Here is a 25063-nt window from a genome sequence, read left to right as displayed (position 1 = left end):
TGGCGGCCGTGTTTAGGTTCGTTCTGCGCATCTGACGTCGCAAAACACAGTCAGCCAATGAACAGAGAACGACGTTGCCACATCTCGACTGCAGTGTAGAGCATGGACGAGTGTCTTCAGTTTTAGAAACGTTCAGTCATAAATAAAGTAATAGAACAAAAGCAATGTCTTGATAGCAGACTTTCTTTTATAGAAAGTTTGGAAAAAGCATTCTTTATACCAATTGCTTCATATTCTATTAATTAATTAAACTAAACAAGCAATAAGACTCCTAATTCAGGCGATAGCAAGGAAAGGTGTTTGTATCACTCTCACGAACCGCTTTTTCGCAATAAAGAACAGCGGTAATTGTTTATTTCCTATTGTACTTCGACGAAGCGTGAGTAATTCGTAGTCATACCAACAGTGTTTGTCAGTATTTTGCGCGACGTGTTATAGTCCTCATGGCGTTTTGCAGTCAGATGATGTGCATTAGCGTAACGGGTAAGGTGTTGGGCTGCTATGCGAAAGGTTATGAGTTCAAACCTTATGCGGTGCTTAATATTTTCATTATTTAAAAACAATATCGAAGTGCCTTACTTCACGAATTATATTCGTTTGAATGCAATTTTTTGAAATTTCTAGTGCTTTGTCTCTTCATTAATCCTTTCGCTGCTGCAGACACGTGCTCCCCGCATTCCGCGCTGTGCGCGATTTTGTCATCACTGCACTGCTCGCCTATGCAGACACATGGTGTTCCCACTGATTTGACACACTTATCATTCGATTTCACAAAAACTATTTGACCAAAAAATTGGATTTTTACACGTCTTCTGACTGATACCTTCCCCCCATAAATGACTTAATTTTGTGTCGATGTTCAACGCAGTTATTATGCAGCATTAAATGTAGTAAACCATTGCACGAAATTTTGAAGAGTTTGCAGAGGTAGAAGTCCATAGCGTATACTTTCCGTATGGTCGATTTTAGTTGCCACAATGTTGAGAATGAAATGTGGGCAAGATACCTAAATTTCATATAAAATTTACTGTATGACAATATCTCATTTAATTTAAGTACGACATAGGTGTCGTATGTAATATTGAGAAATATTCAGTCTTTCGCGACTGTAATAAAAGTATTATTTACACCGGACGTGTTTGGCTTTATTTTAAAGCACTTCAATCAAGGAAAGGTATGGCACATACACGATGGTACTCATGTTCTCTTTCTCATTTTTGTTCCACAGTCGCAGGAAGTAATTCGTTCTAACTGTTAACATGGCCGAACCATGCTTCACATAAATTTGAGACTCAAAAAGTTATTACAATTACTAACTTGCTTTTACTCAACACTCAGAGTTTGAGAGAGTCTGTCCAGTAGCGGCAGGTGGTACTGAAATATATTCCTCTTCTGCAACTGTAATACGGGACTTATTTAGACCAGACGCGTTTCTCTCTTTTGAAGCATCTTCAGTGGACAGTATTTTGTCTCCTCCATTGCCAAGTCACCTTTCGTAGTTTTGTGCTGCGGTAACACAATATTCAACGTTTGTGTTGGCTGATCAGTGTTTTAGCAAATAAATGATGTTTGTGTGTGCCACACACAAAAATCATATTTGGCATAGCTCAGAGCACTTCACTGTTAGACGGTATATTCAAGTCCTAATGTTTTTGTAAGTCCACAGTTTTGTTTAATGTATTTTGTCTACTTCCTTTTGATTGATTGAACTGCTTTAAAATAAAGCCAAACGTGCTCAGTGTAAATAAAACTTTTGTTACAGTCGCGAAAGACGGAATATTTCTCAATATTACATATGACACCTATGTGGTACTTGAATGAGATATTGTTATACAGTAAATTTTATATGAATTTTAGGTATCTTGTCCACATTTCATTCTCAACATTGTGGCAACTAAAATCGACCATACGGAAAGTATACTCTATGGACTTTTACCTCTGCAAACTCTTCAAAATTTTGTGCAATGGTTTACTATATTTAATGGGGCATAATAACTGCGTTGAACATCGAAACAAAATTAAGTCATTTATGGGGGAAGGTATCAGTCAAGAAGATGTGTAAAAATCTAATTTTTGGGCCAAATAGCGTTTGTGGAATTGAATGATAAGAGTATCTAAGCAGTCCGAACACAATGTGTCTGCACAGGCGAGCAGTGCAGTGACAAAATTGCGCACAGCGCGGAATGCAGGGACCACGTCTTTGAAGCAGCGAAAGGGTTAATGCGGCCGTGGTGGCTTTAATTCATGAACTGCGCGCTCCCCCCTAAACATAAGCTTGCGAACTATGCTATACTATGGCGCTGCTTCTATTGGCGCGTGCGTCGTGTGCAACTGGCAACGCAGCACTCTCCCGCGTCTGGGCGGGCATGCGCGAGCCGCCAAGATAAAAGAATTGAACTATAGTCTGTGGAAAATACAGTTAAACGATAGTAAAAAAAACACACACACACACACACACACACACACACACACACACACACACAGCATACCCAGTACATATGAACTGTAATGAACATATTGGTAGATTAAAACTGTTTGCTGGACAAGAATTCAAATAATGAGCTTTGTTCCATGCAAGCAATTCTGGCAATAAATGAGCTGTTCGAACATGCCTCACAACTATCATTAAGTTTCAGTTCATGATACATTCAGATGTAGGGCGAAAAAATTCAAACTGGAAAATGCCCATCTCACAGGCGATCTAGTCAGCAAGGCAGGCAGGAGAGTTTAAGTGGAGCTTAAAAGATTACAAGAGAATTGTCAATACATTGAAATATCCTTATGGGCTTGCAATGTGAACAAATAACAGAATTGGGAAGAACATTTTTACAAAAGACCCACTTCTAGGTTAAAGTTCCAGTCTGTCACACAATTCTAATGTCATAAATTACAATTTAGTGTGTTTCACTAATTGATTTATTCACTGTGTTTTGTATTATTTAATAAGAAAGTAATGTGTCTTCAATAATCTTGGCTTCTAGTTTTTGTACAGTACATATTATGTTCTGTCCCATTGGAAATAGTGAATACATTTATGTTATAAACTTTTTTTAAATTTCCTATTCCATTTTTCCTTTTGACAAAGAAACAATTGTTTAGTTACAAAAGCTCAAGGTAAAATAGGTGTTTGCTCTGTTCATGTTTTTGCACATTCATGTGTAGTTAATATAGTTTGTATTTAGTTGGGACTGGTGATCCAGCAGTAAAGTGCATAGTCAGAAGGGAACAACATGTTTTGATGGAACAGTAAACTATAGATACCTTTTCCCCACTTGGATAACTGAGGTAGATCAGGGACATAAAAGTAGCATCCAATTGAAAGACTTGCATCCAGCCATTGTGTCTGATGGCATAATAATAATAATAATAATAATAATAATAATATTTTCTGCTACTACTAATTTAGGTCAGCTCTAAATGTTTAAATTACATATTTACCAATTTTTATTTAGCCTCACTGTCATTGCCATTTGACAGATTGAAAGTAATTTCATGACTTGGTGTTAGAAATGATTGTTCATTTTCGATTGAAATTTTTTCCCCCACCAGGGGTACTGGCCCAGGAGGTGGAAAGCCATTTGGTGATGGAGGAGATCGTGAGAAATGGCTTGTACTTGGCATGATAGGCACTGTGGCTCTTCTTGGAACCCTAGCATTTTATGAGATGGGTTATAAGGAAATAGCCTGGAAAGAATTTGTCAACAAGTGAGTACATTTATTTAACTACATCGTATTTCCCATTCTTAGGTATGAAACATAATTTCTGGTCATGCAGTGTTATTTATGTTCCCAGAATATAAGTTATTGTTTGGTTAGGTATCGGTTGACTTTATAAATAGTTTTTATGTACATCTAAAAAATGTAATAATTGTTGACATCATTGTAGAACTACAGCAATTGTTCATGCAAATTGCGATAGCTAGTAAATTTTGAATACGGTAAGCAGTTTGCCCATAAGACCATCTTCAGACAAAACCGTCCAGATGACAAGATGAGCTAGTTCACAGAGTACCTACTGGTTCCTGTCGTTGACTACTTTGACCTCATGTCATCTACAACTTCTGGTTTGAAGATAGTGTAATAGACTAAAACATGTTACTGGAATCAAAAATAAATAAATTATTTTCATTAAAATTATAATTAAATGTCATTTGTCAACTTCGGCTGAATCTTATTGTGATTGATTGTCCATTCCTCTTTGATATTCTGGAGAGTAATTCATGACTTGAAGTTATGACAAATGTTTGTTTTGCCTTTCTGGAAAACACTCGGCATAAAATTTTCAGTAGACAAAAATCATGTTTGCTCTTTTAGGTGCAAGATCACAGGCTTTCACCAACAACTTGAATTACTGTTTTATTTCAGATGTTAAACGACATATTCATCTCTCATCCATAGTAACAGATTGGCTCACAAAATCAGTTACCTTTTTTTTAAAAAAGTTCAAACACTCTGGAGAAATTAATTTTCACTTCTTAAACAACTGGTTTGTGAAGTAATATTTTACCTCTTGTAACTTAGTAGCACTAACTTTTTGAATCTCTTAACATGGAGGAAGGAATTGGTGGTCATATGAGCAACATTGTAGCTACTGGTAGGGTCACCCAAGCCAGACAGTTGTCCGCAGAGGAGACTGATGAATAATGTCCCATATCTTATGGAAGGAAGGGCTGATAGTGTTTCCAAAGGGAGCTCAGCTGGCGTTGGTTGGATACAGGCAGGGCTAACCCGGGGCTTCCAGTTAGTCAGCACTGCCAGTCCTCTTTTAAAGTGAACTGTGAGCATACTTCAGCAAATGTCTGCATCTACATACACACTCTGGCAGCCATCCTACGATGTGTGGCAGAGGATACCCTGTACCACTATTGTCATTTCCTTTCCTGTTCCACTAGCAAATAGGGTGAAGGAAAAAGAAGTCTTCGAGCCACTCATGTATCTGGGAACCTTCCCCATTTACTCATAGCTTTGTTAACAATCTGCAGTGGGTCACCATGTCAAATGCCTTTTGGAAATTTAGACACATGGAATCTGCATGTTGCCCTTCATCCTTAGTTCACGGGATATCATGTGAGAAAGGTGCAGGACGAGTTTCAAACGAGCAATGCTTTCTAAATCTGTGCTGATTTGTGGACAGAAACTTTTCCATCTCAAGGAAGCTGATTATATTTGAACTAAGAATATGTATGAGAATCCTACAGCAAACCCATGTCAGTGATATTTTGTAATTTCACAAGCCCATTCTTTTACCTATGTCTATTACTATGTTGTTCATACGGGTGTCTGTGCGATGGTCAAATAATGTTGTGTGTGTACAATTCTCCTGTGTGAATGACTTCATAGAAGTGAAATTTAAAACTTCAGCTTTCTATTTGCTATCTTCAACTGCCTCATCAGACTGGTCAATGAGTGACTGGATGGAAGCCTGAGACACCGCTTAGCAGTGGTGGTAGTTGCTGTATGTTTCATTCAGAGATTTTTTTACAGATGCACAAATTTCTACTAATCTTTGCCTGTAGTCATTTGTGCATCCTCTTTTGAGCTGTGGGTGTAACAGTCTTAATTGGTCATGACAGTGTAAGACTGTATGTTTTTGAGAACTGGTAGCTTAGCTTAACTGTCTGGGTTTAAAGGAAGGTACAAACCTCTATAGTAAAAGCAAAAAAGAAAAGAAATAAACAACATCAAAATGTGTTATGTATCAATTGGGATGGCTGGGGGAGGGGGGGCATTGTTGGCTGTTGAGGCAAATTGATCACTAGGGAGCAACCTCTGGAACACCTGCTGTGTTCCAGTTGTATAAGGCTTTCTTCAGGTAAGCAGGGCTCTGCTGAGTCATAATTTATTTCCCTTGCTGCTCATGGGATTGCTATGGAGCAGAATGTAACCCAGAAATACTCCTGGCAAGAGGAGTGCACTGTTAGGCAGCACCTACACCCAACCGACAAAGAGCTCTCCGGTGATCAGCTCACAGGCTTGCCATAACGCCTTCATAATAACTAGGAGAGAACAGGAAGCCTATGAAAAAGATCTCGTCCTTCTGTGTTCACAAAGGTTTGTATGAAATTGCTGGATTTTTGAATAGTATAAAACAACTTTGTAATGGTATGTTACTAACAGAAACGGCCGTGTCACACAGTGTCTTAAGCTTCTAGCATGAAAAACATTAGGTGACTTCCATGTAATAGCAGAAATTGATAATTGCTCTTAAGAAACTAAGTCACCAAAAGTAATGCTTTATCATAAATTCAAGCTTACGACCAAGTAAAATGACATATCATTGTCATTGCACCTGTAGAGGCAAAACTATGTCTGACCCTGAAACGTATCTGAAACCACAAATGAGAGCATCAGCAATTCACAGCTAGCATTATCTCTGCCCAGTGCTAATTGAAACATTGAAGATGTTAACATCCTCGTGAAGAAACCAGATGCTCAGTTTTGACTGTTTCTTCTCTTCTAATATATATTGTATGAAATTTGATTATAACAGGGAAAATTGAACTCTGTGTAGTCAGAAAGAGGTTTTTGAACAAGAAGAAAGTGTCCACAAGATGGTGGATCAGATTAGTTGTGTTATCCACCATGTCACCGAAGAACCCATCCTGAAGTCTAGCAACTGTTTCAGAAGACAACTTGTCATTTGGTGGTATGAAGAAAGCCACTTGGCAATCAGTGCCATACACACAGGTCTGGGTTAGTTGAAATGTGGTAAATCAGTAGAAAATCTTGCAGCTTTCCTGATTGTGAAGGTGAAAGCACAGCAAGAAATTTAAGAAGGAAAGAGAAACTCTTGGAAGAACTGTGTAAGTTCCATTAATCATTCCACTTGAGCCCGCAAGCTTCAGAGTCAATAAGCAGAATTTCAGATAAGGGCAGTTTAGATCTTACAGCTATATTGTGGAATTGGGTTCTGGTGAGTCCACCTATGGACATGGCTCAAGCAATGGGTGAACATTGTTTAAAAATAACTGTGTCAACCAATTTCCAGAGAACCATGCACTCTGTAGTAACACAGAGATGAGGAAGGTAATCTTCTTCTCAAATAGCTCAGAAATGGCCAACCACCTGTTCTCCATATAGGAAATGTAGTCCAACCTGTCTGCAGCATGAGAAATTGACCCATGACCACATCATATACATTATGCCATGCTACACCTCTGTACCATGGAGCCAAAGATATACTTCAATGTAGTTTCAATAAAATCTGGTTTCATTAATAGTATCCTGATGCATGGATAGTGGCAATTCTGATTCCTTTATTGAAACTGGGTGTTGCAAGCCCAGGGGTTAAAATAAATAATAATTTGGTCTCTCTTGTTTAGAGTGATGCACAAAGTCACATCAGTACAGGGACGAAGGTTTGGTAATTCACAACCGCTTGCCTAATCCTGTGCACTTGGCTTCCCAATGGGGGCTGTCCTCTTACTTTGCCCACCGCCAGCTACAGACGGAATCCTGTAATGTTCATCATTTAACAGGTTGGAGACACGCTCGTGCAATGAGATCCAACTTTATCTGGGATGATCCAGATATAGTATGTTAATCAAGCACTGTAAATTTGGAGCGCACTGTTCCTAACTAAAGATGTCAAACTAATCAATATCCTCATTTATTGGCACTTCGGTCACATAGCCCGCTGGAATGTAATTAAGTCTATTGTCATAATATTAATCACTCAGTTCAGATACTTGGAGCACAAAACAGAAGTCCAGTGTTAGTACCGGCTATCATAAGTTTAGGTGAGCGACACAGTTCTTGCAATTGGCTTCAATCAGTTCTAATGGCATTAAAAGTTATTTTCATGAGTGTGTGTGGGGCGGATCACAGTTGATTGCTGTTCTTGCAACCATATACATGATTTAGGAATTATCACTTTCAAATAAGTCACCAGTACTGAACCATCAACACTGCTATGGAATACACAACTTCTATCACAAGTGTTTTATTTACTTCAACAAAATACTGTAAATTGTACTTTACAGACATGGTAGTGACACTGCATGATACGTGCACCAAACAAGCTAAACCACGATTCTCTTACTAACATGCTCTGCAGCCAACAGAGGCAGGCATGGATGATAGGCGAAAGTCACAAAGTAGATCACCTAGGCTGAAGACAAAAAGGAATAAAGGGTGACGAAACCTCCCATCTTTACCACTCTTTGCTTCCATGGCACAAAAACCTGTTCCTAAGGTCGACGCAGACATCGTCCACTGTACAACCATCCACCACCAGTACCTGTACTTGCATGTTTACATGCCAAGGCAAAATGTGATAGAGCAATCCAAGCAGCCACCACAGAAGAGACCAGCAACAGTTCCGAGTGAGTGTCAAGAAGGCATACAACAAGCACAGTGCCTCTCAATGCCCCCTTTCCCTCTTGTCCTCGAAGGGACAGGATGGAGGGAAAGGTTCACGACGTTCTGGTCAAAAGCTATCTCGAATGCCGTCAGACATCATTCTTTCACATCTGACTGACCCCCCTGCGGGTCCGGGGATTAGAATAGACCCGAGGTATTCCTGCCTGTCGTAAGAGGCGACTAAAAGGAGTCCCTCCCCCTCAAGGGGGTAGTTAGCGCCTGCGTCTGGAGACGGACGGTTCCACGACCTCTATTTGCGGTCATTTTGCTTTTTCACTTCTCGTTTCTTCCTTCCTTTGGTTGGATCCTTTCTTTGCTCTTCTCCACCTCACTGTCTTCCTTACTCTTTCCCTTGTCTTCTTCTCATTGCCTTCTTCTCCCTGCCTTCTCATTGCCTTCTTCTCCCTGCCTTCTCATTGCCTTCTTCTCCCTGCCTTCTCATTGCCTTCTTCTCCCTGCCTTCTCTGGTCTCCGCCTCGGCGTTTGAGACAGTCTGTCCTCTCTCTCCCTCTCTCTCTTCTTTTTCTTCTTCTTCTTTCCTCCCTCCCTGTGCGTGCCTGAAGGCCAACCCACGCGTTCGCACGCGTAGCCGGTGACGGGGTAACGCGTAATTCCCCGCCCTGGGTAGACATGTAAGGCACGCACGTACCCCCTGGTAAAGGCCAGGCCCAGGGAGGGGTGATTGCCTGAGCTGATACCTTCTGACCATGCCGATTGGTCCCTCCGTCTGTTTCTCGGGAGGTGTGACCTGAGGTGTAAACATTCACCTAAGGCGGGAGTGCCCTCTGAGAGGGTCCCCACAAGGAAGGAGCGCGCCATCGGAGACGCTGGCAATCATGGGGGATTCCTCCGCAATGGATTTCACTCCATCTCTCTCGACTTCTGCCCAAAAACGGAAACTTGACCAGCCACCAGTGACAAAAGTACTACCGCCTGCCCCACAGTTTCTCGTCGTTTCTCGCTCTGAGGACGGAAAGGATTTTTCCTCTGTCAACCCTTTCATTATCCAGAAGGGCGTAGATGCCATTGTCGGATCTGTCAAATCTTGTACCAGGTTGCGTAACGGTACCTTATTACTAAAAACTGAGAGCGCCTTTCAGGCACAAAAACTGCTTCGGGCCACACTCCTGTACACGTTCCCTGTCCGGGTGGAGGCTCACCGAACTTTGAATTCGTCTCGTGGTGTGGTCTATACTAGCTCCCTTGACGGATTGACTGACGAGGAGATTCAATCTTTCCTCGCTGAGCAGGGCGTGACGGCTGTCCATAGGGTCATGAAAAAGGTCAACAATGACCTTGTACCGACCCGGACACTTTTCTTGACCTTTGATAGTGTTAAGCTGCCATCGCGCATCAAGGCGGGCTACGAGGTTATTTCTGTTCGCCCCTATGTCCCGACACCTACGCGCTGCTACCAGTGTCAGCATTTCAATCACACTCGACAGTCTTGTTCCAATGCGGCTAAATGTGTCACTTGTGGCAGGGATGCCCATGAGGGTGACTGTCCACCTCTGTCTCCTCGTTGTGTGAACTGTCAGGGTGACCATGCCGCATCCTCCTGCAACTGTCCCATCTATAAGGAAGAACGCTGTATCCAAGAAATTCGGGTCAAAGAGAAAGTGTCCACCTCGGCTGCTCGCAAGCTATTGGCTAGTAGGAAGCCCACGCTGCTCCCAGCGGGGAAATACAGTACTGTCCTCGCCTCTCCTCGGACTACCAGGGAGGTGGCAACCCAGACATGCGATCTGACCTTCAGCACCACGGTCGTCCGTTCGGCCAGTGCTAAGATCGCGCAGTCGACGTCTCCTCTTCCTCCCATCACCCCACAGACACCAGCCCCTTCATCAGCTTCTGCTAAGACGAAGACCAAACGACCTTCCAAGAAGGCTCATAGGAAGCACAGTTCTCCTTCTCCGCCACGGCGCATTTCTTCTCCTGCGCCACCCAGCGGTTGCCGCCCCAGGCCGTCATCCGTTTCGCCTGGCCGCACCGCTGGTAGCCGAACATCTGGCTGTTCACCGGCGGAGGAAGCTCCCCCTCCAGGCCATCTTCTCAAGATGGCCGATGAACCTATAGACCCAATGGACGATGACTGTCCACCTACTGATAGCGGCGGCAGTGCTCGCTCGAAGCCGGGCCCTCAGCGGCCTTCGAGGTGACCCCTTCTTTCATCTTCCTTTTCTTCTTACGATGGCACTTATTCACTGGAATATTCGCAGCATTCGCTCCAACTGAGAGGACTTGAAGTTGCTGCTCCGCTTGCACTGTCCGCTCGTCGTAGCCCTCCAGGAAACGAAGCTACGCCCATGCGATCAAATTGCCTTGGCACACTACACCTCTGTGCGTTTTGACCTACCCCCTGTGGTAGGTATCCCGGCTCATGGAGGGGTTATGTTGCTGGTCCGGGATGATATTTACTACGATCCCATCACGTTGCACACCGGCCTGCAGGCAGTTGCCATCCGCATTACTCTCCCCACTTTTACATTTTTCATTTGTACCGTTTACACTCCATCGTCATCTGCCGTTACCAGGGCAGATATGATGCAGCTTATTGCTTAGCTACCTGCCCCATTTTTGTTAACTGGAGACTTCAATGCCACCATCCCCTTTGGGGCTCTCCGGCATCCTGCCCGAGGGACTCCCTGTTAGCAGACATTTTCAACCAGCTCAATCTTATGCACTTTCTGGTACATATTCGAGCGACCACTTCCCGTGTGTTATCCATCTCCTGCAGCATACCCCCTCCCCGTGCTCATCTAGTTGGAACATGTCCAAAGCAGACTGGGGGCTCTTCTCTTCCAGGGCGACCTTTTAGGATCAAACCTTCACAAGCTGCGATCGTCAGGTCGCACACCTCACGGAAGTCATTCTCACTGCTGCTGAATATTCCATCCCTCACCCTACTTCTTCTCCACATTGCGTACCGGTCCCCTGGTGGACCGCAGCATGTAGAGACGCTTTACGTGCTTGTCGACGTGCTTTACGCACATTTAAACGTCACCCTACAGTGGCGAATTGTATTACTTATACACGATTATGTGCACAGTGTCGTCGTATTATTAAAGAAAGCAAGAAAGCCAGCTGGGCTGCTTTCACAAGCACCTTCAACAGTTTTACTCCTTCTTCTGTTGTCTGGGGTAGCCTGCGCCGGCTATCTGGCACTAAGGTCCACTCACCAGTTTCTGGCTTGATGGTCGCGAATGACGTCCTTGTGGCCCCGGAGGATGTCTCCAATGCCTTCGGCCGCTTTTTCGCCGAGGTTTCGAGCTCCGCTCATTACCACCCTGCCTTCCTCCCCCGCAAACAGGCAGAGGAGGCTAGGCCACCTAACTTCCGCTCCTCGAATCGTGAAAGTTATAATGCCCCATTCACCATGCGGGAACTCGAAAACGCACTTGCCCGGTCACGGTCCTCCACTCCAGGGCCTGATTCTATTCATATTCAGATGCTGAAGAACCTTTCTCCTGTGGGTAAAGGTTTTCTTCTTCGTACTTACAATCGCATCTGGACTGAGGGACATGTTCCCGCATGCTGGCGCGAGTCTATTGTTGTCCAGATTCCTAAACCGGGGAAGGACAAGCACTTGCCTTCCAGTTATCGACCCATCTCGCTTACCAGCTGTGTCTGTAAAGTGATGGAGCGAATGGTTAACTCTCGATTGGTTTGGCTGCTCGAGTCTCGATGCCTACTTACCAATGTACAATGTGGATTTTGTAGGCGCCGCTCTGCTGTTGACCATCTGGTTACCTTGTCGACCTTCATTATGAATAGCTTCTTGCGGAAGCGCCCGACCGCGGCTGTGTTCTTTAATTTGGAGAAGGCTTACGACACCTGTTGGAGGGCGGGCATTCTCCGCACCATGCATACATGGGGTCTTCGTGGTCGCCTCCCTCTCGTTATTCGTTCCTTTTTAATGGATCGACAGTTCAGGGTACGTGTGGGTTCTGTCTTGTCAGACACCTTTCACCAGGAGAATGGGGTGCCACAGGGCTCAGTTTTGAGCGTCGCTCTCTTCGCCATCGCGATCAATCCAATAATGGATTGCCTCCCAGCTGATGTATCAGGCTCCCTTTTCGTGGACGATTTTACCATCTATTGCAGCGCGCAGCGTACCTGTGTCCTGGAGTGCTGTCTTCAGCGTTCTCTTGACCGTCTTTACTCCTGGAGTGTCGCCAATGGCTTCCGTTTTTCTGCCGAGAAGACGGTCTGTATTAACTTCTGGCGCTACAAAGAGTTTCTCCCACCGTCCTTACGACTCGGTCCCGTTACTCTCCCATTCGTGGAGACAACAAAATTTTTAGGTCTTACATTTGACAGGAAACTTAGCTGGTATCCACCTGTGTCTTATTTGGCTGCCGGTTGTACCCGTTCTTTAAATGTCCTCCGTGTTCTCAGTGGTATGTCGTGGGGAGCGGATCGAACCGTCCTACTTCATCTATATCGGTCGATCGTCCGCCCCAAGCTGGATTATGGGAGCTTTGTATACTCCTCTGCACGGCCATCCATCTTACGCCGCCTCAACTCCATACAATATCGGGGTTTACGACTTGCGATCGGAGCGTTTTATACTAGTCCCGTAGAGAGTCTTCATGCTGACGCTGGCGAATTGCCACTCACCTACCGGCGCGATATACTGCTTTGTCGGTATGCCTGTCGGCTACTGTCAATGCCCGACCACCCGTCTTATCGTTCCTTTTTTGACGACTCTCTCGACCGTCAATACGGGTTGTATGTCTCTGCCCTGCTACCCCCTGGAGTTCGCTTTGGTCGCCTCCTTCAACACCTTAATTTTTCACTCCCTGCAACCTTTCGAGTGGGCGAGAGCCACATGCCACCTTGGCTCCAGGCCCAGGTCCGCATTCACTTTGACCCCAGCTCGCTCCCAAAAGAGGTTACCCCCGGTTCGGTCTACCACTCCCGTTTTGTCGAACTTCGTTCGAAGTTCATCAATATGACCTTCATTTATACAGATGGCTCAAAGACCAATGACGGGATCGGGTGTTCCTTTATTGTTGGGGCACAAAGTTTCAAATACTGGCTCCATGGCCATTGTTCGGTCTTCACAGCTGAGCTCTTTGCCCTCTACCAGGCTGTTCTTTACATCTGCCGCCACCGACATTCTGCTTATGTCATCTGCTCCGATTCCCTGAGCGCCATCCAGAGCCTCAGTGATCCGTATCCGGTTCACCCTTTCGTGCACCGGATCCAACGCTCTCTTCAGCAGCTGGTGGACGTCGGTTCTCCGGTTAGCTTTATGTGGGTTCCTGGCCATGTCGGTATCCCTGGGAACGAAGCTGCAGATGCCACGGCCAAGGCTGCGGTCCTCCAGCCTCGGACAGCTTCTTGTTGTGTCCCTTCGTCGGATTGTAGCAGAGCAATTTGTCGGCGCATTTTATCGCTGTGGCATGCCGATTGGGCTGCACTTACAGACAACAAGCTTCGGGCCTTGAAACCTCTTCCCGCGGCTTGGACGTCCTCCTCCCGCCCTTATCTGGGGGAGGAGGTCGTTTTGGCCCGGTTACGCATTGGACACTGCCGGTTAAGCCATCGCCATATGCTGACGGCTGCGCTGGCGCCGTTCTGCCCGTGTGGGCAGTTGCTGACGGTCCGCCACATTTTAACGTCCTGTCCGGATTTTAACACACTGGGTCTTGATCTTGGCCTGCCATGTACTCTAGATGCCATTTTAGCGGATGACCCACGAGAAGCTGCTCGCGTTCTTCGTTTCATCAATTTGACAAACCTCTCTAAGGACATTTGATGATGCTGTTTTTTTAATCCTATGCCTGTCAGTCTGTCTTTTATCGTGTTTTCCCTTTTAGTTGTTGTTTTAAACTTGTGCCTCGCGGTGCATTCTTAACATAGTCTGGGCGCTAATGACCATTGAAGTTGTGCGCCCTAAAACCACAAAAAAAAAGACATCTGACTGAGGAGGAGGACATCATGGAGTTAGATGCCTTGGATCCAGGCAGCCCCTCCACTCCCTCTCATTCCACAAATGCTTCATGACCTGAGTGGAGAGAGAGCTAGAGAGGTGTAAGTATTTTCGTCACTACCGACCACCACTCCTTGCCTCTCTCACTTACGACAACTTTACAAGCAGTTGCTGCATCAGTGCATGTGCATCATCTGTTGACAATGTGTTCCCTTTACTTGCCCCCACATGATGCACTTGATGAAGAGGCCCTAGCTGATCTTATTACACAGCTCCCCCGCACCTTCATCCTCTGTGGTGAGTTTAATGCACACAGTGTGGTTTGGGGCTCCGCAACTACCTGCCCCAGGGGTAGAGCAACTGAAAAGCTTCTCATGTAGTCGTGTACATACATGCTAAATGCGAGACAGAGCACTCACTTCTGCACAGCAACTGTGACATTATCTGCCATTGATCTCTTGCTTTGCTCTCCAGCTCTTGCTCACACTGCCCAATGGGAAGTGGTCAGTGACTTGCTCAGAACTGATCACTTCCTGATTTTGATTGACTTGCCAGATGGGGTGGAACCCGAAAGGTAACTGCCACGATGGGTACTTGGTAGAGCTGATTGGACACTTTATAGTCAGTTGGCCCAGTCCAAACATTGTGCAAATGTTGAGGCATGGATGGATCATGTTACCAAAATGATCCACCATGCCGCTGCAGCATCCGTTCGACAGTCCATGGGACAACAGAAGAGGCAACCTGTCCCTTGGTGGGGTGCCGAATGCTGCTGTGCAATCAGGACCTGGCATGCGGCTCTGTGTAGTTTAAAGTGTCAGCCAACTGCAGAGAATCTTGCAGCCTTTCGGATGGTGAGGGTAAAATGTCGCCAAATTATTAGAGAAGCAAGATGATGATGTGGCAACGGTTCCTGATTCCCATTAATGCCTCCACCAAAAGTTCTGTGTGTGGGAGACAATCAGGAGAATTTTTGGGAGAGGAGGCAGGTGCCCCATGGCTGCTGTAATGGGGGAACGGCACTCTCCAAATCAATCCTCAAGTCTCTGCCCAGACCATGGCAGCATATTTTGCCACAGTTACTGCAGCAACCAGTCAGGATCTAGGTTCCTAGCACCATAACGCGGTTGCTGAAAGGTGTAGTTTGGGCTTCCAGTCCACTTGTGATGAAGATTACAACCGCCCATTTTCCATGTGGGAGCTGGATTCTGCATTGTATGCAGCTTGTCACATCTCCTCGTCATGACAGGATCCATTACAGTATGCTGCGGCATCCCACAAGGCGAAACAAAGATATCCTCCTCACACTTTTTAATGCTATTTGGATGTCATATCACTTTCCCATCTTGTGGCATGAGACAATTTTAATTCCTCTTTTAAAACTTGGGAAAGACCGTACTTGCCCAAGTAGTTACTGTAGTGTTGCCCTCACTAGCTGCGTGGGAAAGACCTTGGAGTGGATGGTCAACCACTGCCTTGTCTGGATCTTAGAATCCAGCCTCCTTAGTCACTTTCGGTGTGGGTTCAGGAGGTATCGCTCCACCTTTGATAACCTTGCCCTCCTGGAGGAGGCTATACAACAGTCTTTCCTATGCTGTCATCCCCTTCTAGGTGTATTTTTTTGACATCAAGAAGGCCTACGACACTACTTGGAGGCATCTTATCCTGGAGCAACTTTATGAATGGGGTTTTCGTCATTGTCTTCCCCTTTTTATTCAGTCCTTCCTCTCGCCACGATATTTTAGATACCAATTCGGTGATGTCCTGTCTGAGCACTTTGAGCAGAAGAACGGTGTCCCTCAAGATAGCGTTTTAACTGTGACTGTCCTGTCCAGTGTTATTTGTGGATGACTTCCCTGTGTTTTGCTCTTCTTCAAGCCTCGCAACGACAACACGTCAGTTGCAACTAAGTCTTCAGTGTTGGTAGGAATGGACGCAGAAGAGTGGTTTTAAGTATTCCAACGAGAAGTCTGTGTGTGTTCTTTTTAACCATTCTTGTTCCATCTTAAACTTTCCTGAGTTGAGGATGAAGGACACTGTCCTTACCTTTAAAGACACAGTGAGGATTCTAGGCCTCATATTTGACTCTAAGTTTATGTGGTTACCACATCTTAAGGACCTGAAAAAACAGTCACTTAAGTCTTTAAGTACTTTAAAATGTCTTAGCCACATTACATGGGGAGCAGACAGGACTTGTCTGCTCCAGTTTTACAGGGCATTTGTGTGATCTCGTCTCGATTATGGGTGCACAGTATATGGGTCTGCGAGACCCTTTTATTGAAAGTTATTGGACATGGTGCACTACGAAGGAATTCCGTTGGCCACTGGGGCATTCAGAATGAACCCCATACCAAGCATCTGTGCAGAGGCTGGTGAACCATCACTTCATGTCAGGCGACGGTTACTTACATTGCACCAGGTGTATAAAAAGCTGTCCACAACATACACACCCACCTACCATAACGTTGCTCAGCCTCCACTGGAAAGGCTTTTTTTGTAACCAGCAACAGGCAACGAGGCCCTATGGGATTTGTGCACAGGACTGTCTTCTGGAGATGGGGGTTTTAATGTTTTATGTCACAGTGGGAGCAGATTTCCACTTTGGCTTCTCCAGAGACCCAGACTTATCTTAGACTTGACGAATTTTAAGGAAGATCATACATCAGATTTAACATTTCAGTCTCTGTTTTTTAACATTTTAGATATGCATCATGGTTTCACAATAGTGTACACTGATGGCTCCATGCAAGGGAATGCCATTGGCTGCTCTGTCGTGCTCTCTGACCATGTCACCAGGGATCGCCTTTCTGACGAGTATACTGTTTTCTCATTGGAACTCCACGCAGTCCTGAAGGCACTGGAGCAGATGCATCATATTCGGGGCAAACGGTTTCTCATCTGCTCAGATTCCCTTAGTGCCTTAAAATCGCTATAGAACCTGTACCCAGCTGAGGAGTTGGTCTGGCTGATACATGACCAACTGTACTTGCTCCAACAGCAGGATAAGCAGGTATCATTCTGCTGGGTGCCAGGTTATGTAGGGATATTGGTAACTGAACAGACCAATCGGGCTGCCAAGGAGGCCTGCAGAGAACAGGATGTGGCAGTGTGTTCTATTCCCTTACAGGCTGTTGTACCTGCATTACACAGGAAGTGTATGCAGTTGTGGGATGAGGAATGGCTGGTGGTGATGGCCAATAATCTGCGGTTGGTGAAGTCAACAACCTGGTTGTGGCGTTCCTCCTGCCAGTTGCTCAGGTGGGACGAAGTGACAATCAAGTGTCTTAGAATTGGGCACAACCATTTCACACACAGCCTTTTACTGCAGTGAGAGGATCCTATGTTTTGTGATGCTTGTGGTGTGCATGTTGCTATCTGCCATATTTCAGTAGAGTGCGTTTTATATCGTGATGCAAGGGCAGAAGCAAACATTGGTGGGAGCCTGCCCTCTTATTTTAGCTGATCATGAGACGAGTGTGACTAAGGTTTCAAAATTTTGTGATGTGTCTGAACCCTGGCATAAACTTTTAGGCTGGAGGTTTTAGTCTTGGCAGAGCAGCTGGCTTCTCTCTCTCTCTCTCTCTCTCTCTCTCTATCTATCTATCTATCTATCTTTTTTCCCAGCCAGCCACGGCCATCTGCCATATTGTTTTAGCTCCTTATACCACTTTCTTCCTGCCTTGTTAATGTTTCCCTATTGATGCAATTCTTTGTTCCGTGGTTCTGTGTGGGTGTGCACAAAGTTTTCCAACTTTTGCTACCTGTGTTTTACATGATGTTTTATTGTTTTATCTTCCTGTCTTGTGTATTTTACTGACACTCGTCTCAATCTGTTTTTGCACGGGCACTAAAGAGCTTGCTGCCGTGCGCCCATACAAACATGTCTATGTCCAATAAGATAGTAATCTAAGTGTGGTACTATTTGCAATAGCTGTGAATGGCTTCTCATCCGCAGTCAGGACCCATGTTAAAAGTTAAATTTTTATTTATCTGCTTAATTATTTATTTATTTGTGTTACACAGTGCTGTCACAAAATTATGTATTTACAAAATAAATAATTGGTAAATTATATAATTTTATAAGATGGCTTTGTGTTCTGCTTTTTTCCAAGTGTGCGTGTGTTTGTACGTGTGCTATTAAAAAAAAGTACAGCTGACTCATCACCTCTCCCTCTGGGGCCACTCCACTCAGTACTGTATCAGTGGCACCCCAGCTCTGGCAGGATGGATGTAGGAACTCTGTCCCAGTGTCTAATCAAGAAGACACAAATTGGGCACAATGCCTACATCCACTCCGATGCAGCAGAGCTGCTCCACCAGATGTCACTGGACAGTCACTGATGCAATCATTGCTTCAGCTACCAGTGACCTCGAGCATGGAGTGCATGTGGAGTAGCCTGCAGAGGGAGGAATAAAAGTTGATCATGCAACCTTAAGAGATCAGTTCGTCAATACACCTGACGATGGCAACATGTCAGTGTGTCAAAATATTGTGCCCACTGGACACCGTAAACTGGCTGTACACCCTTGGGTTGTTCAACAGAACATCTATACTTTCTACATTGACATAATGGTAGTCATTTCATAACAGTTAAACGATTATCCATCTCGTACACAGTATCAAAAGTACCCATTCTTTGCTCTTTTTCAGAACTAAAGATTTGCACTGTGAACTGAATAAACAGCAATAATAAGAATTAGTTTGTACATACCACGGGTTAATGAAGCAGTAACTCGTGAAGTAAACTCTGTTATGCACTTAAATACAATGTTTAGTGATGAGTGTAAGTGAACAACAGATATTACAATATGATAGGTGTTTGCAATAAAAGTCTAAATTTTTTTTTCTTTTCTTTAGCCACCAAAATACAAATAATGCATTGCAACACCAGCAAGTCTTTGAACAATAGTAGGTAGAATGAAATGTAATTGATAAAACATTACTAATGGCTTACCGCAAAGTAAGTATTTCACACAGAAAGGAATAATTCGCCAGTTTCAATGACTTGCCTTTACAATTCATGTTTTCCTGGTTAACTTTCACTGCCCATTGTTAACATATTTCTTAGTTTCTTCAAAATACTACCTTCATGAAGCTACCTTCACTTCTACATTTGCATTGGTTTTTACAGTCAATATTGGCATTGCAAATTATTGTCCTTACTAGTTGTTTAAGCCATATTAGTATAATTCAGTACATTCCCAACAATCAAAATGTTGTTTACAAAGATTGATGTAAATCCCATACCCTGTACCATATATCTACATATAAATAATTATTCCACAGAATAGACATCAAGAATTCTAAAGTTGGTCTAAGATAGTATAGCACACACTACCACTGGCATAATAAACATGACAGGTAAAAACTTGAAGTCTTTAATACTCAGCTAACCAGCATCTCTATCACCACTGGCCACTCACTGTACAGGCCCTCTAGAGCATGTAGAAAGTTTCTCAGCTGCTCAGATTTGCTCATTGTCTTTCAATCTGTACAAAAGTGGTATTCTGCAGTGGGGATTGTGGTATTCGGTCTCCCTGCACGCAATCATCTTATTGTCGGTCAGAAAGATCATGTGTCTTTGGGGAAAAAGACAACAAATTGTAATGGAAGTGATGCTCCTATAGTGAAGAATAAGACATTTTCCATTAATATACAGTTTTGTTCTCTGGTGGGGTGATCCATCCATGTGTGAAGCCTGTGGAATACCATTTTCAGTATGATGTAAGGCAACCGTCTGCTTGGCAGGAGACCTACCCATCATCCTAGCTGACGATGGCAACTATGTGACACATATTATAAATTTTGTGATGTATCAGATCTCCTACCTGAAGTGTTGGGGAGAGGTTGTCAGTGAGCTCTGACTGGGTGGCTTGGCCTCTGCATTTTCTTTAATTATTCAGCCATCCTTATGACTGTTTGAGAATTTAAAAACATGTAAACTGTGCATTAGTGTCAATGTAGCCAGACATTCTGAAGAAATTTACAGAATTCCCTCAGCAATTTCACTTGTGAGAACAGACATCGTTCAAACCAAAAGATGTTATTGATATCCAATAAACATGCTGATGACCTTGCAGTTGAGCACTCTAAATTCAACACCACCATAGTCAACGTAGTCATCGTCATCAGTGCTCAAAAGACTGTTACAGTATCAGTGGCTAAAATTGTTAAAATAATGTAATTGTATAGATAAAAAATCTACTCACCAACCGGCAGCAGAACACTCGCACATAAAACATTATAATTAGGCCAGCTTTTGGAGCCAGTGGCTCTTCCTTCAGGCAGAAGGGTTGAAGGGAAAGGAAGAGGGATGAAAGAAAAAGACTAGAGACTCTAGGAGAAGGGGTAGGTTTCAGAAAAGTCAACCAGAACCTCGAATCAGGGGAGACTTATCAGACGGGATGAGAAGAAAAGACTGGTTGATTGTTGGGGACTGCAGCAGATGGTGCAGCTGCAACAGTCTGTCTTCCCTCCTCATCCCATGTGGTAAGCATCCCGTGGTCCGCAGTTCTGGGTGACTTTTCTGAAATCAATCCCATTTCCTAGACCTCTCAAGTCCTTTTCCCACCCCTCTTCCTTTCCCTTCAACCCTTCTGCCTGAAAGAGGAGCAGCTGGCTAAGAAAGCTTGTCTAATTATAACCTTCTTTTGTGTGTCTATTGCGCCGCTTGGTGAATGGATTTTTTATCTATCCAGTTACATTATATTGTCAGAAATTGATTGTTTTTGTGTTATCTAAAATTGTTAAAAGGAATAGTCAGAATTGTGTCGTACAGTACTATCAGGTATATATTTGATCTCTCAGGTTTTCTTGGCATGAGTACACTTAGCAGCAAAACTTGCAGCACCTGAAGAAGGTGGCCGAGTCAGTTGTTGAAATAGTGTGCATAAAATGGGAACAGCTGCTTGGTAGAACAGGTGGAAGCACACCCTTAAGATATGCATGTGCTGAGCAGTGCTGTTAAGGATAAACAAGATGTGCCATGGTTCAGTAGTTTGTTCGAAAGTTTCTTTGAAAGCAGAGAGACCCTCATTACAAATCTAACATGTGTTCAGTCAATTCAAAAGAGAAATTCCCTAACTGATTTGATAAATCCAAAGATGTTTTGGTCTTTATTAAAATCATCAAATGGATAAAAATCCTTTATTCAGTCATACGGGCACAGAAACACGAGGTTACACAGAGACAAATCACTGAATTTAGTCTTTTAAAATTATTTCTCAGCAGACAATCATAAAAAAATTTTTGGCAACCAGTATTATATGTGAAAGCTTAGCTTTTTGTGTAGCTAAGCAGTACATATATTAATTTAAGCCATTAACTTTTCCTTTTTGTGTGTTCATGCTGCTTAGCAATGATGTTGCTATTAGCTGACTAAATCACGTGTCCTATGCTCTGAATACCTGCTGTCAGTGACTGGCGGGATCATGTGATGTAAGCTATGATTGGCTGACAAAGGCGCATTGCAGTCGCAATTTCTGTGCATCATAAGCTATTGTGCTGTATTTGGTGGAATTCTTGTTGCTACATTTGGCAGAGTTCCTGTTTATACTGCGTAAATGCTATCACACAGGAAAGATCTTTCCAAAACATTGTTTTTTGCTGGGTTTCATTTCCTAAAGTGCCTTGAACTCCTATACCAGTGTATAAAACCTTCACCATTCAAAGGATTGATGAGTTTTACACCTCTGAGTAAAAGTATATTTTCACTTAAAATGCAAAAAATGTACTTACACACAGGAGTAAAGTGTATTTTCATCCAGGTAAAAGTGTATTTTTAACCAGGAAATTCCTGTCAGAGGGATCACAGTTCATAGTAATTGACAGGAAGTCATAGAGTAAAACGGGTGTGATTTCTGATGTTCCCCATGGTAGTGTTACAGGCCCTCTGCTGTTCCTTATCTATATAAAAGATTTAGGAGACAACCTGAGCAGCTCTCTTAGGTTGTTTGCAGATGATACTGTCATTTATCAACTAGTAAAGTCATCAGATGATCAAAACAAATTGCAAAATGATCAAATAACCAAACTGTAAACACTAACTTAAAGAAAAATAGCACAAGAACGATGACATTGGATGCAATAACAGAATGTAAACAAGTGTTACTTAGCATGATGTAAATAAATGAACAAAAAATTCAGTAGCAGAGTTATCGATCAACAGTAGTTCAGTGCTACAGTATTCAAAAGTAGACAACAATCAATGAACACCTAAATCGAAATGTTAAGCAGAAATACTACTAGCATCACCTAGCGGCAAATTTTAAGCTAAACAAAACTAGACTGCTGACGAATTGGCACTTTCACAGTTCTGACATTATTAGGGGTAATGACAGAGTGTTACCTCAACAATCAAAGGGTTAATCCCTTGAAGAGGGTGAGATTTGGGATAAAATTTTATATAAATTGTGTGTATTGGCATTTGTCTACTGCTACGATTTTACAGTATATTCAGTAATGACAAAATGAATATTGATTGCAATGTGTCTGAAACTATTGTGATGGAGTTACCAAAATCAGTACTAAATAAAGAACACACTTTGTATGCGGATAATTGGTATTCATCACCAAAACAGTCTGTAAATTTATTTGAAAATGGAAAGAAATGTTGTTGGTTCAGTACGCTTTAAAAGAAAAAATATGCTGGGAGATTTTGTTAAAGCAAAATTTAAAAAAAGGAATGCATAATTAGAAGCTGCAATGGTATATTAGCATTAATGCGGAAGGATAAAAGGGATGAAAGTGTAGAAATTCTGAACAAAAGAAAAGTCAGTGAAACTGTACTTTCAAACCAATATTTACCATTGATTACAGCAGGGTAACGTTTGATATGGAACCCAAAGATCAGATATTAGTAGGTTTCCCTCCTCTGAGGAAATGCTTGAAAGGGCACAGTTTTTTTCGATATTGATAGTTCACTTTATAATTCATGTATTCTGTACAACAAAAACCATATGAGAAAGAAACAAAATTACACAGAAACTTCCTGGCAGATTAAAATTACACAGAGTTTAGACTTCAAATAGCAGAAACGTTAGAAAAAAATTTGCTGTCACATGTTTACAAAAGAGGAGGTCCTTTGTCAACCAGAGATGTACTAATGAGAATACATGTGCAACGTTGTGGTCAATAAAATTTACTGACTTTACTGTTGGTGCTTGGCAGAACATGATGATAATATTAAAAAGGAAAACCTTCATAATGTTCTGCAAATGTATATTTATTTTGTCACAAACCATTTTTTTGGCTTCTCAGGCGTTCTTTGGGATGAAAAAATAAATAGAATTCTGCACAACAGTAGGAAGTGGTTTTCTTTTAAGTATTACTGTGGTTTCTAACTGTTTAAGAGTGTTCTTAAAACATAAGTAATTTAAATTGAGTATTAATTTACAAATTGTTTCTCGTACCTTATTCAGTCGCTGATGACTGCGTCATATTTACTTTCCAGACATCTTAAAATTATCGGTTGTGCCCATACATAGTTTATTACTGCACAGTTCCTTACATTGCACCGAAATATGCATGTCATACAACATGTACATTTGTGTGGATTGAACCACGTGGCTAAGCAGCTCAGTGGCTTGATGCACAACCAATCTTCTTGTTTACTATGACCTGAGCAATCGTGAGATCACGGGTAGGCCAAAGGGTTAATTCTTTTTGGAAAATATACCTTTTTTTCCCTTCTGATACACGTATGGCATTATTTATTTCTAAAACCTTAGTCATCAATTGCCCAAGACTATATCTTGCACATTCTTGATGTGATGACTTTTGGGAGACTCACCATGTGAATTATCATCAAAGGACATACAAGCTCATTTGTATCAGTTAGCCTTTTTCTTAACTGTAAATTAATGTGCATACTCCTTTTAAACCTTCAGCTACTTAAAATGGATTTTTGTTGACGATAAACTGTCCCAAAATAATAATTTTAAGTTTGCAATGTTTTCAGTGATTCCTACTCCTACAAAAAATCTAAAATCAGCAAAAGCGTTTCACAGTTCAAGTAGATACTTAACACTGGATAATAACATACACAGAAATGTAATCAATAATGGCAGAATCCCTGTAACAGTCGGAGAATTTCCCACCTTGCCTTCAGATATGTAAACTGATCACTGATAAATTATTCGAGCTCAGAGTATATGAAGCAAGATTAGGCTGCTTTTAATCAGTGTTGTTATAATAAAACCATAGATAGAATATATACAATTTTGAGACACGTTATTTTCCGTGTGATTGTGATAAAATGTCTTCGTATGGGCGAGAGAGTCATAAGAAAAGCAGAAATTTGTTGATTAGCAGCCAGCAAACAGGAACATCTAAAGCAAAGGTGACACAACCGAAGTTGCAGTTTAACTTTTATCTTACATAAGTATAAATTGTTTGTTACTTTGAAACATTTTCCTGCATGTTTTCTCTTGTAGTCCATAGTTTGGAGTAACTTTTCTCCTATTCAATAATTGTACTTCTTACCCTTCACTCCAGTGTCCTCTCTTTCTCCTACCAAAAGGATTTTTCAATTTGAAGGATAAAGATTATCTTATTTTATAATGCATGTGTGTTTCTAAATCACTTGCCATGAAGACCTATAACGTCAATATAAAGTATGATTATTAGGTGGTTAAATGACTGACTGAACTATCAGACACACTGGTGTCCATAAGTTTGATCCCATAAGATACTACCACAAATTTCCAATTACTGGTGTCCATAACCAGTCTTTGATTAAGTCACTGGTTGTCTGGGTGAGGTCA

The 25063-nt window shown here is 42.7% G+C and overlaps 1 protein-coding gene across 1 annotated transcript in view; it reads left to right on the top strand.

Annotated features, from left to right (window-relative positions):
- LOC124782852 (AFG3-like protein 2) overlaps positions 1-25063 on the top strand; it is a 198091-nt gene that overhangs the window by 79646 nt on the left and 93382 nt on the right. Inside the window, exon 3 of the mRNA XM_047253977.1 lies at positions 3550-3705. Within this exon, the coding sequence (XP_047109933.1) occupies positions 3550-3705 (156 nt within the window). The remainder of the gene's footprint in view (positions 1-3549; positions 3706-25063) is intronic.

The sequence above is a fragment of the Schistocerca piceifrons genome, chromosome 1 (assembly GCF_021461385.2).
Source record: "Schistocerca piceifrons isolate TAMUIC-IGC-003096 chromosome 1, iqSchPice1.1, whole genome shotgun sequence".
NCBI classification, from domain to species: domain Eukaryota; kingdom Metazoa; phylum Arthropoda; class Insecta; order Orthoptera; family Acrididae; genus Schistocerca; species Schistocerca piceifrons.
This window is presented reverse-complemented; position numbering and strand designations above follow the sequence as displayed.